This window comes from Zingiber officinale, chromosome 2B (genome assembly GCF_018446385.1).
Source record: "Zingiber officinale cultivar Zhangliang chromosome 2B, Zo_v1.1, whole genome shotgun sequence".
NCBI lineage: Eukaryota > Viridiplantae > Streptophyta > Magnoliopsida > Zingiberales > Zingiberaceae > Zingiber > Zingiber officinale.
This window is the reverse complement of record NC_055989.1, coordinates 1,063,788-1,077,764: the sequence shown is the minus strand read 5'-3', so window position 1 is coordinate 1,077,764 and position 13,977 is coordinate 1,063,788. Positions and strand designations below refer to the sequence as shown.

The 13,977-nt window shown below is 36.5% G+C and overlaps 1 protein-coding gene across 3 annotated transcripts; it reads right to left on the bottom strand.

Annotated features, from left to right (window-relative positions):
- Nucleotides 1–2,127: 2,127 nt before the first annotated feature.
- On the bottom strand, nt 2,128–8,170 carry LOC122044962 (protein EMBRYONIC FLOWER 1-like). 3 transcript variants are annotated; one of them, XM_042604992.1, is made up of 7 exons: nt 7,908–8,170; nt 7,261–7,363; nt 6,652–6,818; nt 5,952–6,370; nt 4,704–5,884; nt 3,904–4,069; nt 2,128–3,804 (listed from the first exon to the last, which is right to left on the bottom strand). In XM_042604992.1, exons 3-7 carry the CDS (start codon nt 6,750–6,752, stop codon nt 2,480–2,482), a joined length of 3,192 nt encoding a protein of 1,063 aa, XP_042460926.1. In that variant the 5' UTR covers nt 6,753–6,818; nt 7,261–7,363; nt 7,908–8,170; the 3' UTR covers nt 2,128–2,479. The 3 variants fall into 3 exon arrangements, with proteins under 3 accessions (XP_042460926.1, XP_042460925.1, XP_042460924.1); XM_042604991.1 differs by adding an exon at nt 7,600–7,733 and having other exon boundaries at nt 2,128–4,069; nt 7,908–8,169; XM_042604990.1 differs by having other exon boundaries at nt 2,128–4,069; nt 7,908–8,169.
- Between the last annotated feature and the right edge of the window lie 5,807 nt (nt 8,171–13,977).

The following is a 13,977-nucleotide window of genomic DNA, read 5'->3' as shown; positions in this document are numbered from 1 at the left end:
TAATTTATCTTCCTCGAGTATTGCTGATATTTATCAATGAGAAAAAAAACATCATTTCGCCTTTTAAAATTTTAGTACCTCTTTAAAATAACTCATATAATTTTCTCCTGTTTTACCTCTAATCTGAACCTTTTATTAGAGATAGTAATGAGTCATATTTGGATCGAATTTTATCTCTTTTATTTTTATCCATATTTATTATACACATCTTCTTATGTGCTAGTCACTATTCCAAAGATTAGTAGTCGCCCATGATTTATCTCCTCCGTGTTGACTTTGGGATGGATTGACGGGGGCGCTAGGATGAACATATTCACCTTTTACCATAATTTATTATACACATCTCTATCGATTTTCAACTCTCATCCTCATTTCTATATCTATGGTATATTCATCCTTATATTTACCTATTCCAGGATCAAACTAATATTTTCTTCATTTCATCCTCTTTATATATAAATATATGTATTCATCCTTATATTTACTTATTTAAGGATCAAATATCCTCTATTCAAAGATCAAATATCCTCTGTACTAATATTTTTTTCATTTCATCCCCCCTCTCTCTCTCTCTCTATATATATATATATATTACCCTACGTCATGCATCCGTGCGGAATGATGTGATGGATCGATCCATTAATCGATCCAATGTGATTGAATTGATCAGTGGATTGATTCAGCCCCGCTTGCCTGTCTTTTTGCATGTGGTGGATCGATCCAGCACCGATGCCCTCGTCTTCTTGAGCCTAACTCGCAATCATGGATGATTCCTACCGCAATCCGACCCCAACCGTGGCTGGAACCCTCTAGGTTCACTTTTCCCTCTGATTATAGTAAGGCTTAGGGTAGGCAGTCGGAGGTCATTGACGGTAGGAGGGTGCGATGGGTGTGAGAAGATAAGGCAAGCTGGCTGAATCGATCCACTGATTGATCCAACACGGATTTTGATGTGCACCGCACCAAACTGCACGGATGCGTGCCGCAAGCTAATATTAGTGGATCAACTCAGCCAATCTGCCTTGTCTTCTCGCGCCGTGGCCCCCGTTGCACCTGTCGCGCTCTCCCACCATCGGCGACCTCCGGCCGCCTGCCCCGAACCTTACTATAACTGGAGGAAAAAGTGAACCCAGATGGTTCCGACCACGGTGGAGGCTAGATTGCAGCCGGAATCGTCCAGGATCGCGAGCTGAGCACATGAAGACGAGGGCATCAGATCGATCCAGCAGGGGGCTGGATCGATCCAACTCCAGCCGATCCAACTCCCACTGGATCGATCCAGTCCCCCTAGATTGATCCACCACACAAGAAGAAGACAGGCAGGTAGGGCTGAATTGATCCATTGATCGATTCAACCACGTTGGATCGATCCATCGTATCGTTCTGCACGGATGCGTGTCGCAAGGTAATATTTTCATGTATATATATAAAATTTAATCAGATATTTAGATCAGATATAGATAAAATTTTATTAGATCTATCTCTGTATTCGGATATTCATACTCGATTATCTGATATTTAATTGGTCCAATAAAGTCCTTTACACCCTTCGAGAAATTATATCCCTAACTTTTCATATGTAAAACAATTGTAGAAACTATCCTAAGTATTGTTGATTTGCTCTGCCGTTATTATTAGTAAAAGTGACGTAAATTCACAATAATAAAATGGTCGAGACGCTTTAAGATTTTATAGAAGTGTAAGACAATAATAGAGTAACAATACTGAAATAATAATTATAAAAATATGAAGTGAAAATGATAACAATAAAATTATTACGTGGCGTTTCAAAAGAAAAACAAAATGAAAATTTCCTCAAATTTCAAATAGGAATTTGATGCCCAAATCAATTCACAACATAAAGGGTAAAATGCCACCTTTTAGCTCACTCACCTTCGTTTTCCCACCTTAATGTTTGTGTGCAGGTAAATCACAGCTTTCAATGCCTTATTCAAGAAAACCACTTCATATAATTGTCACTCAATGGTATATTAGACTGCACATCACCGAAGTGAGCATTTCAAGCATAATTTGGTGTTTGAACAGAACTAAGCAATTATAGCACTTATGTTCTAAACAGATTGCAGTAAAGAATGCTGAACCAAGATAGGGTCAAAAAGGATAATGTAAGAATCGAATTCAAAGGTCATTCAGCAGCTTTATTTATTTGGACAAACGATCCAAAATGAGTAAATAACTACAACATCTGCAGATACAAAATACCAGTATTGCACTGTTTTTTGCTTGTTGCACAGAAAACTTCAGACGGCTATAAACAGGCCGGTTCAGATTTAAAATAATTCCTCATAATCATATCATCACTCTCCACGCTTTTAGCAAAGCATGTTAAGAGATTGCTAAAGTTGATACAACAACAAGCCATAATCTAGGTAATATACACAATACAGTTACATCCAACAGCAAAAGTTGTGTGGAATATTTAGCCTCTACACTCGATGTTTGACGTCTTGATTTCTTGTCAGCCCTTCACAACAGGTAGCTTTGCAGCTGGCCACTTCTTCCTATCATGGTGAGTTTGGTACAATGAGCTTCTTTGGGGAAAGGTGTTTTCAATTCTGTGCTGGGGAAATATACATTTAGAGCTTTGATCTTCAATTACTCGCATGTAAACATTGTCATCATCTGGTAGGCTGAAATCAGCAGGGTTTTGGTTGATGATGCAATTTACAGTACCGCAATCATGCCTCACTAACTGCACTAGTTCATCCATTTTGCTAATCGAGGCCTGACCAATGCCAAACTTATGCAGAAAAGAATCACCAGCTTCTGTATTCTTCTTGTTATTTACATTCGCTGAGAGACTGGACTTGGTAATTTCTGAAGAAGCATGCATTTTCTCTCTCTCACCAATGCAGAAAGAAGGCAGCTTATTAAAATACCAATCTTTATAACCCAATGACGAACTGTTTGATTGAGACATGATCTCTTTTTGCAGCAAAGACCCAAGATCACCTATTCTAGGAACTGGGCGATAAGGTCTACTAAAGTTTCCTTCATTTTGATCACAAGTAGAGTATACAGCTGCACATGGATTTTCAGGTGTCTCCCTGATTTGGAGACCAACTTTCATACCAAGAATCTCAGGGGGGTGATTTAAAATAGAATTTTGGACATTTCCTGTGAAGTTTAAATCCCATGAAGCAACTGAATGAGCTGCCTGATCAACAAGCCTAAGCAAATGCAATGCCGGAACAGTTTCATTGGTATGCAAATCTGTGGGAACAACACTTCCTGAATGAAGCCTACTTCTGCCTTCCATGAGATATGATCGGGCCATTTGAGTTCCATTTGTTGATTGCCGAGATGTTCCTCCCCCACTCACAAAACAGGAGCCTATGAGATTCATTCTTTCAGATACCTCAGACTCCTGAGAAACTGTCGGCTGAAACCTATCAAACAATGAATCATAAGGAACCACTTTCCCATGATTGCAACAAGGCTCGATATTCCTAAGGTCAACTCCATATTTTCTGTCCATGAATGGTGATGACAGAAAATGATGAGTAGCTCTGCTTGAACATGGGGCGGAAAATCCCTGATACTTTTGGTAGGATTCCAGATCTTGCAGCCTCATTTGGTCCCAAGAACTTTGAAAAGGATAGATTTTCTTAGAATCATCAACAAAATCAGTTGCACATGATCGGTGCCCATCATATTGTGGAATTGTCAGAAACTCTGTAGCTTGCTGGTTAAGATCAATAAGGATTTGCTTCCGATGCTCAGATTTGCTGACTCCACATTCAGCATTCTGGTTAATGCAGGAAGCAATAGGGATACCATATCCTGTATCATTAGGTTTGGCATAGCTGTTATATTTTGCATTTGAAACCTTGTCTTCACAATGTCCAGATGCGTATGAATCAAAACCTTGTCTTATCTTACCTTGTGCTATTGATAGTTCATGTTTGTTCTTACAAGTGACATGAGCATTCATTAAATTTCTTTCATGCTGTTTTTTTGCTAAGAGTTCAACAATGTCCATTGGAATATCATCAAGAGTTTCCTTCTCAACTGCCTTTGCAGTCTTTTGTTTCTTAACCATTTCTTTCTGCAAAACAAGCGAGTATGAGTGCGTCAGAAGAGAAAATCATTTATCAACTAATTGGACATTTGTCTCACTAACATAATAGAAAAAAGGAACAAACATACCACTAACTAGTATACCTCTAAAATCCATAAGAACCTCAGGTATCATCTTTCTAGTGAAAACAGAAGTATTATTTTGTCAATCACATGACTACAAGTTTAATTATTTAGTCATTCTAATGTGCTTTGGTGTGACAGAAGCAAGAACAGCAGGCAATACATAGATGTTCTACAAAGTTGGTTGAATTGTCTATTTCACCATCTGATTAACTTAATTTCAGGAAATTTCCATGTTAGACTCCTGCATAGTTCCATATTAGTGGACAAGAAAAGATAACAATGTCTCAATTAATAACACAGTATTTTTATTTATTTTTTGATTCAAGATTCTTTTGCAACAGGTATGTAGTGGTCTAGAATGAAGTATCTGATGTTAAACAATCAGTTGGATACAAGGATACTGTTATTATGACACTTGACTAAATTAAAACAAAGAAAAAGAGTCTTTCTGCAAAATAAAAACAAACACAGAGATGAAATGGTGAAGAAGGAAGAAGCTCCCTCTTCCCCTCAAGAAGAAAGAATTTGGGTCATACCTCTGACCATTTTACTTGGGAAGAATCTCTGCACTTGACATGAGACACTTTTTTCCTTCTAGACTTTGTGTCACTACTACTATCTAAATTTCCTAGAGCAGGTGGGAAGCTGCTTGCAGAATTTATTCTTCCCATGTTAGGAATGGTATTTCCAGTGTGAGCTTTTTTCATTATAGCACCTCTAGAAATCCAATCTCTCTCTTGCGGAATGAAGCAATTGTCATTTGAGTTTACTAGAAGTACCTTTTTTTCCTTTTCAACAACTTGCTTTTTTTTATGTTTACCCACTTTTAAACATTGCCGAAGAGGATTTGCACCGTTGCCATTTTGTTTACTGTCGTATATACCAGCATTATTATTTATCTCCTGGATTTTGACATGCTCTTTTTCATGAAGAACTTTCTTTATGTGAGAATCATCAGTGACAAATTTCTTTGAGACCTTCTTCAGCCAATGTATCAGAGAAAGTTCCTCCTCCTTGTTCTGATTAACTTCTAAACCATCATTACAAGGAGTGCTACTTAGATCTCCAAGTTGAGCTGCAGACTTCGACGCATTAAATCCTTGGTTGTTATCTACACCATATGTTTCTCTATGTCCTTTGAAAGTGCAAATCTTTTTAGATACGTGCAACTCTTCACTCTTCATAATATCATCAATAAAGCGTACCTTCCGAACCTTTTTATGGTTCACTTTACCATGTGAATCACCAGACACACTGTCCTGAAGTGGGCAACAGTTCATACTACTCGACAAACCCATCTTACAGTATGATGCTCCAAATTTTCTCTGCTCAAAATTCACCGGATGATAATCAACCGCAACAGAAGTTAGAGCATTATCCCCTGAAGCACCAAGTTCAGCCTCAAACATCTTCTTGCAGTCTTTGTGCTTGCCATCAGGTTTTACATTCACTTTTGTTTTAACAGTAATTCCTTCACTGTCTCTATGAAATCCATCAGGACCTCCAATGTTAGAACCTCCATTTGGTTTGTCACAAACAGCATGAGAAGCATCGTGATAACGAAAAGCAGACAAGCATTTGTCTTTACTGGCAACTATTTTCCTTCTTAGACCCATTCCTTCTCGGAATTCATCTCCAGCCACAGAAGAGGTAGGTTTGCATGACCAATCTTGATTCTCTTTGGATCTAAAATTCCTATATATGCATTTTTGGAGACCTGACAAAAAGACAGTAATAGGTAGAAAAGTTAATAACTAAAATACTTGTGGCAAATTAACTTTTACCTGTTCTTGCCACATCTTCTCTTGTGAATCGGTTTGCTTTCTTTCCATGACATGGATCTGGATTGAACTCGACACGGTTTATGTCAGTAGAAGAATCTGACACTAGCCTCTCTCCAGGTATGATATTTTCAGCGAAATTCTTTGGGCGAGAAAATGATCTTTTTGCATTAGAATTTAAAAAAGATAAGGAATTTTCTTTCTTTGTTTTTCTGTTATCAAGTACACCTAGGTCTGCATTTCCAGTTCTATCTTCAGAGGTGCAGTTTGTATGAAGGCAATTCACACAATTCCATCGTTTGAATTTTGAAACATGTAATAGAGGTAGCTTGTTTGAAGGGGTATTAGAACTTTCATTATTGGGCATAAACAATGGCCAACAGGTCTTTACATCTCTTTCCCGAGCACCAGCAACATAACCACTGTAAAAATGAAAACACATTAATAATGGTTTTACAAAAAAGATAAGGAAAATGTGCTTGGTTGGTTAATTTCAATGTCCTTGAGCATCATAGTTTAAAGTATTATTAAGTAATCATCCATATAGTCTATTATCTAGAGAAGAAAAAGTATTTTTACTGTCGAAGAGGTATCTTATTATCAAATTTAGAAGTTCTAGCTTGACATTGAGAAAGTAGCAAAAAGAAAGCTCTGAGAAAGTTGATTAAGAAGCAAAATGCACATGATAGATATCTACGATTACCGAATGGTAAAATGATTGCAAATTTCAGAATCTTCCTCGTTATCAGTCCTAGGAAGAGATTGTTTTCCCTCATCGAGGAGCTCCTTCAATGATGCTTCCATTACTTGAAACAATCAAAATCATATTCCAGGCAGTTTTAGGAAGTTGCATCCGGTAACTGTTTCTTGCTGAATATCAAACAAGACAATGTGCATCAAACCCAACATTCCATAAAGAGTCTATTTAGCTTAAAATGGTAAAAAAGAAACTCCAAACATATAACACATTGAGACTTGATATATAATACGTTGGTTGCATGTATAAATGCATTAAAAAGATAGCTAATTGATGTAAAAAACTAATTAATGAAACAAGATGGTAATAGCTTATGAATGGGTTCAAGAATATATAAGTCGGCCACGCGAAATAGAAATGAACTAAAATCCATTTATCTTGCAGTCATTCGCTAGATAAGATGCTAGCTATACTTGCTAACCACTTAAAATAGAAGAAGATGTCACTGAAAGGACTTGTATGATCGTCCCCAGCACCAAACAATGGTTTAAGCTTAAAGATATAGAACAAACATTTGACTTTGAGAAAAATAATAGTCAGTTTCATTTTAGTTACCAGAAGTTCAAAGTTGCAAGTTGGAGCATGAAATAAAAGAGAAGCAATCTTTTGAAGCTCCACTCATGATGACGAACGAGATGAAACATCAAACACCCTTTACCTGCACAATATTGAGCATAAAATAATACGTTCAAAAGACAACACAAGAAGTTACTTAAAGCTCTAGAGCAAGCTACATAAGCTTCCAAAAAGTTTTTTTTTTCAACTTCCCATAGTATGAAACCTCACATAATAGTTAACTAAACCAAGACAGAACTGAACTTAATAAGAAGCTCTAATTAATCAATCCTAAGTTTCCTACATAAAATGATAGAACGGAAAAAAAAATACACTCACTATTTGTAGCCGATTCCACATAACCAGAAAGAAACAGCAGGCTTCACTATATCGACGCCCTAAAGCCCGAAACCAAACAGCAAACCCCCTTTTGGAAAGAGCACCTCGGCATCCCGCTCGTATCTAAATCAGACCTAATTGTACAATAAACCGTACACAAAAACAACCCATGAAGCAAAAGCCATCCTCCACCCGACTCAAACCCGGCACTTGATCAAAAGCAGAGAAGTAGACGGGATAAAACCGATAAAAAAATCACAACTTTAACCACAAACTCTTCCCAATTAACAGCAAGAGAGTTCCCAAACCTGAAAAGGAAGCCTCCGGCTTCTCCCCCTCCTCGTCACGGCTCCTCCCTCGCGCAAACCGGCGGATCGGGTGGAAAAAAGCTAGGAGTTGGGGATCAGAGACGGATCGATCGCGAATCTAAAAGGCCCAAAACCCGACCTTTTTCTAGGGCTCCTCTTCCTCCACCTCCACTTCTATGTGCAACAAAAGCAAGCGACATAGTGCTCCTCCACGCGATTAATTTAACGCACGTCCATGTGCCATGTCATCCTCCACCCACGACACACACAAATGCTCGTCCACAGTAACTGAGCTAAAAAAACCCTAACCCTAACCTTAACTCGAGTGACCGGGAGAGTAAAAGCGGGCAGCTAACCACGGTTCGACGGCATCTGATCTCGGCCCCACGACGATGACGCGCTGCGGTTGGAAAGATCCCCGTTTCGTGGGCTGGTGCGGGGCCCGCGGGAAAAGGTGTGGTGCGAAATGCGAGTAGCTGACGCAGCGGTCCGCGTCCTTTACCGCTTGAATCCACCATGAGAGATAAATACGCGGACAGCTTCACCGTGCTTAAGTTTTTTCAATGCGTGTAAATTCCCTTTTTTCTTGGGCCAAAAGCAAAATATGAGATTTCTTCTTCTTCTTCGTTTGACGTTAAGGGCAGAGGACAACACTGCAGAAAAGTTTGGAGGATTAAAGGAGAAGTTTAAGGACGCCTGTATTATAATCAACAGTTCGTCCAAGTTGACGAGATCGATGCATGGCGAGATGAGGCGGTGGATCACGGTCGACGGCGGCCGGCGGCGGAAGCAGAGGGAGTTTCGTGTGTGTTAATGTTAGAGCATGCACGTACAGTGACGGATCTAGGAATTTAAGTATGGAGGGATGATCATGATGAACAAGGGGCGATATCCTCCCTCTCAAAATCCCATAATACGTATATGCTTCTTTGCTTTTGATGAACTGAGAGCATGTGTGTTATATGCATGGAAAGTGATTGAAGGAGTCAATTTTTTTTTTTTCTAGATTAGAGTTAGACAGGATGATTTTATGATTCAGATCTGACAGGTATGGGAAGTGCAATTAATGAATCTCTCGTTCACTGGCAGGGAAAGTTAAATAGTTGTTAAGGGAACAAGTAAGAGACAGTAATTAAGACAAGTTTGTTTTAGCCAAGATTAGGTTGCATTAAGTATGTTTATCAGCTAGCTCATAAAAAGAAATTTGAACAAGTACCAGGCAGTAATTAATTAAGGTTTCATTAAACATGTTTATCGTGGAACTAGTACTGGACAGTAATTAAGGTTACATTAAACATCTCTTGGTAACTGCATGCTTTAATTTGCATATTTGAATGAGAAGGCAAGGAATATACTTGGGTAACCAGTCTGGTCCCATCGAAGTTTCTCAGTATTTCAATATCCTTTGATTACGTTTCCTATTTAAAGGAAAAATTTCTACAAATACATCATAACTGGAGTTCGAACCGTAGATATCTAGGTGACAACCTAAATATCCTACCGCAGTACCATAGTCCCGGGAACGTAAAAGGTCACAAGCATGCACATTAGAATTTCTTCATTTTAACTTTAATTTATATAAACAAAAAACAGAGGTGCGAGCCTTAAAATTTGGATTGTTAATAAAAGGTTTGTCCATGTGGGATGGACAGTTGACTAGTATATAGTGTGTTGTTACCTTAAAATTTGAGGTCAATTTCTATCAGGTTTATATCTTACCTCATGTACTAGTCATTGCTCAGGCCAGTAGTCATATGTGATTTATTTTTTTTTTATGGATAGACTATAAGAGATGTCTATGGTGAGTATTATCATATTTTACCACCATAATTGTGAATCAAAAGTCCCTAAGGACTAACCAAGTTGATTCATACAAGGGTGTTATATTCATAGGTCTATAGTCGATTTCTAACGGGTATGGAATGCCCTACTGATTATTTCAACATCTTATATGCATTATTGTTGCTGGACGAAAACCCCTATGGTATATTTACCTTCTTTTCAGACAATATGAGGGTCATCTTAGAGGGGTCGTCATGATAGATTCACCTTTTTATTATCAACATGATCGTGAATCAAAAAAATAAATGACCTCCTCATGTTAAGGTTTACTATACTAGGACAAATACTTTTATCAGAGAGGGTAGAGTGACTCTGTAGGGGCTGCTAACTTTTTCTCCAATGAATCAAAAAATAAATAAATAATATCCCAATTGAATTAACTTGAGACAAATTTACATGTACATTGGTAAGCTTTGCTCACAAACATTAAATGCAATCAACAAACTTACCAAAGTTTAAATATATATATTTTAGTTGCCTTTATACGTAACGAATATAAATTTTTTAAAAAAAAATCTTATACATTATGATAAAAGACAAATACGTTTGTCCCAATGCCCCCGCCAATTTATTTCACGGTCAATACGGAGGAGGTAAATCACATATGGCTATTAGCCTTTGGAATAGTGACTAGCACATAAAGGAGGTATTTACCTCGACTTTACCGAGATTTGAACCCCAGATCTCATTATGACAACACTTCATGCGCTAGCCACTAGACCCATCCGAGGGGAAAAAAAAAGACATTATTTGGGGATATTATGCTCATTTACAACCATGGAAACAAATGGATCCCATCCAGAAAGAGTTGACAATAGTGAAAATTTTATATCATATGCTACTCGTAAACGTGGTTGCATACGGTTAAATAAATATATTTAATAATTAAAATTTTACACTAAGATAAAAAAATATATGAACAAAATATAATTATCCAGGTTTGGATTTTGGATTATTTGGGTCTTTTGACTCACTTTGATTGGACGTTTGTTTATTTTTTTTTGTTTTAAGAAAAAATCCTTTAATGGATCGAAATTACGTCTGTTGGGGCCTAAAAAACAGCCCTATAATCAGGGCAGAACCGGATTCACAAGTACTCGGGCTGTAGCCCGAGTACCAATGTAGTAGAAATGAAAAAATACAGTTTGAATTTATTACAGAGAAAGGAAGAAAAATGAGAAATTGTGGAAGTTAGTCCGGGATGTCGAGCGCTCGTAGTCCACAGCCCGAGTAAATCATCCGGATAGGTTCCGCCAATGCTTATAATTCTTATAATACTATTAATTGACAGTACTACTGGGTGGCGGGAGATTGCCTCCTCAGCCTGACCAGTGCTTCCGCCCCAGCTGGTAACTCATTTGATCTCCTTTCGTTTTGATGATTTGATAAGTGGCAGGCTTGATGAATTAAGATGATCAGAAAGAATTTTATGATCGATGTCCACTGATGCTGCCTCTACTTGTTACTAGTCTAAAACTTTTGACCTGTTTGACTTCTATTCTAAAGGTTGATTTTTTTTTTCATCTTTAGTAGGTGTCATGTCCTCGCAATATAATACATTAAATGGGAGACTACCCCTCATTGTATGTTATGAATGACAAAATAAAATAATTACTTTACAATGCACATTATATAAATTTAAATTCTCAAGCATTAATAGAAAATAAGTCTCTAGATATAGTTTTGATATGTCAAACTTTTACATCGTATATCCCTTGCATTTCAAAATTTTTTATGTTTAATATTATAACTTAACTCTAATACTAAAGAGAAAATCTGATTGATATATATATATATATATATATATATATATAGGCAATTAAGTTATAATATTAAATATTTAAAATAAAAATAATTTTAAGATACTCACGAGTTTGTGGCGTAAGTTGCGCAGCATAACAAAACCCTATGTATATAAACTGTAAGTACTCTGGGTTAAATTTGATGTGATCAACCAAGTTAAGTTAGAGTCTATGTATTTGACGTCTTGTGTCTGAGAGTACAGGGACTTAGGAACACAAGAAGTCAAGTGAAAGACGTAGCGAGCGAGAAGAATGACACATAACGCGAGTCGATATACTCGATGTATCTGAGAGATGAGGAGTTACAGAAGAGTACACCGAGGGAGCCAGAAGGACGCGCACGAATTGCGTCTAAGGGACGAGAAGCCCAAGAGGAAATCTGCTCCAAGAGAAGGCCGGAGTTGGGTTTGGGTGAACTTAACTCTTGACGACTGGTGTATTACCCAAAGCAACCGGCCGAGGAAACAATTAACTTCTAAGTTGACCGTTTCCAAGCGACGTACTGGACCAAGTCCAGGCATCCGGATCTAATCCATGCACTCGGAAAAGGGTTGGGCATGTCAGTGACTCATTACCGAAGCGGATCAACATGGTGGTCACGTCAGTAGACTCCAGGCACCTGGATTTCTTCCAACCGCCGAGAATGTCAAAAGTCATCCATAGCCGTTAGTTGACCATTGCTAGCACAGATAGGGTTCAATGGGTCCAGGCTGTTGGATAGCTTCCAAGCACTCTGAAGGTTCCACGTCATCAATGGTCATATTCAACCAACCAGTAGACTATAAATAGAGTTTTTGTGCTCAAGATTTTAAAGAACAAGAACTGTATTCATTTCTTAAGTGTTTTTTTAGCTTTCAAAGTCGGTAAGAGACTACTCCGCATTTACGGAAGAGTTATTTTTTTAGTGGAGCTTTCAACTACCTTGGATTAACAACGACCTAGTTTATAAATAAATAAAAAATCTTTAACCTTCATACTTTTATTTTATGTCTTTAATTGATTAATTAATATTATATCCTTACCGAGTTCAAACACAAGAGATTGATTCTAATTTTTAAATATAGTTATTTACCTCCTTTAACCGGTCGCCAACGATCCAATATAAATTTGTCCATAAACTGTTAATAAATCCAATGTTGGCTCAAATGCCTATGTCTAGGGCCAATTTGATTCGGGTCATTTTTTTTTACATTTTAATATTATTTATAATTAAAAAAAACATTCACTTTAAGTTTTAGATTAATTTTTAAAAAAATATTTTTAGTTTTAGATATTTTCTTTTTGCCGAGTTTTTAAATTGTATATCTTTATTGTTTTAGTTGACTCTTTCTCTTGTTTAATGATGTCTCCTAAGGGGTTGTTTGGTTGGGAGGTTTGGAATGAGAATGGAATGAAATTTGATATTTGATTTGGAGAAATGATGCTGGGTCCCACGGATTCATTCCTCTAAATATAAAAATGTGTCATTACTGAGTAACATGAGTGATATGAGAATCATTCTTATTTCATTAATATTTACAATCATTCCTATTCTCATTCTCATTTTCTTACCCGAATCAAACGTCCCCTAAATATCGTATTACCGGCCTCACAGTATGTACACATAAATTATGGATAATATTTTTTTTCTACTGCAATAGATTTTTTGATAGGAGAGTTTAGACATCGAATAATCCGTTTTAGTTTTATATAATTGACATCTTACATGGATTAATTGTGACTGATTCGATCTTATAAAAGTTTTTCATCATACATTTGGATAAATTATGAAGTGTTCATAATGGATGATCTATCAATTCAGTATTTTTAGGTCAACCGTTCATTAAAAACTATTTATATATTAATTTACTAAAACTAGAACTTAGATTATAAGATATCTAAAAAAAAATTAAGAAGGTACATTACCAGGACAATATGTTATTTTCAGTCATACTATTAAAGGATCAGTGATTTTCTTTCCTCACCTTTCTTCCTCCTGGAAAAATTTTATTACGTTAATTTTTTAAATATCAAAATTTATTTTTTTATTATATAATTTAAAAAATGACTATCTTTAATTTCTAGTACGTATAGAAGGAAAGTTTCTACAGTTGGCATGTTTGAATTTAAACCAGATATTATTTGATAGGGATGATTTAGATTTATTTGTAGAAATAAATATTTTTAAAATATAATAAATTTAGAATTAAATACATTTGGGATATTAAATTTTAAAATTAATAATGTGTTTAGTAATGTTTAAAGATTAAATAATTTATATTTTATTAATTTAAAAAATTATTATCAAAACTTGAATATATAATTTTAGTAATTTTATATTAAAAATTATATATATATATACCCTACTAGTAGCTCTGTAGACCGACTCTTTCGCTGCACTATACCGTGTTGTCCGCTTTGTAGGATGTTGGCTAGACCTAGTTGCG

Coding starts and splice junctions, on each gene's coding strand:
- LOC122044962 (XM_042604991.1), bottom strand. CDS start 6,752: ATGGAAGCATCATTGAAGGAGCTCCTCGATGAGGGAAAACAATCTCTT. Junction 5,885..5,951: donor AGAAGATGTGGCAAGAACAG/GTAAAAGTTAAT, acceptor TCTTTTTGTCAG/GTCTCCAAAAATGCATATAT. Junction 4,070..4,703: donor CCCAAGTAAAATGGTCAGAG/GTATGACCCAAA, acceptor CTTGTTTTGCAG/AAAGAAATGGTTAAGAAACA.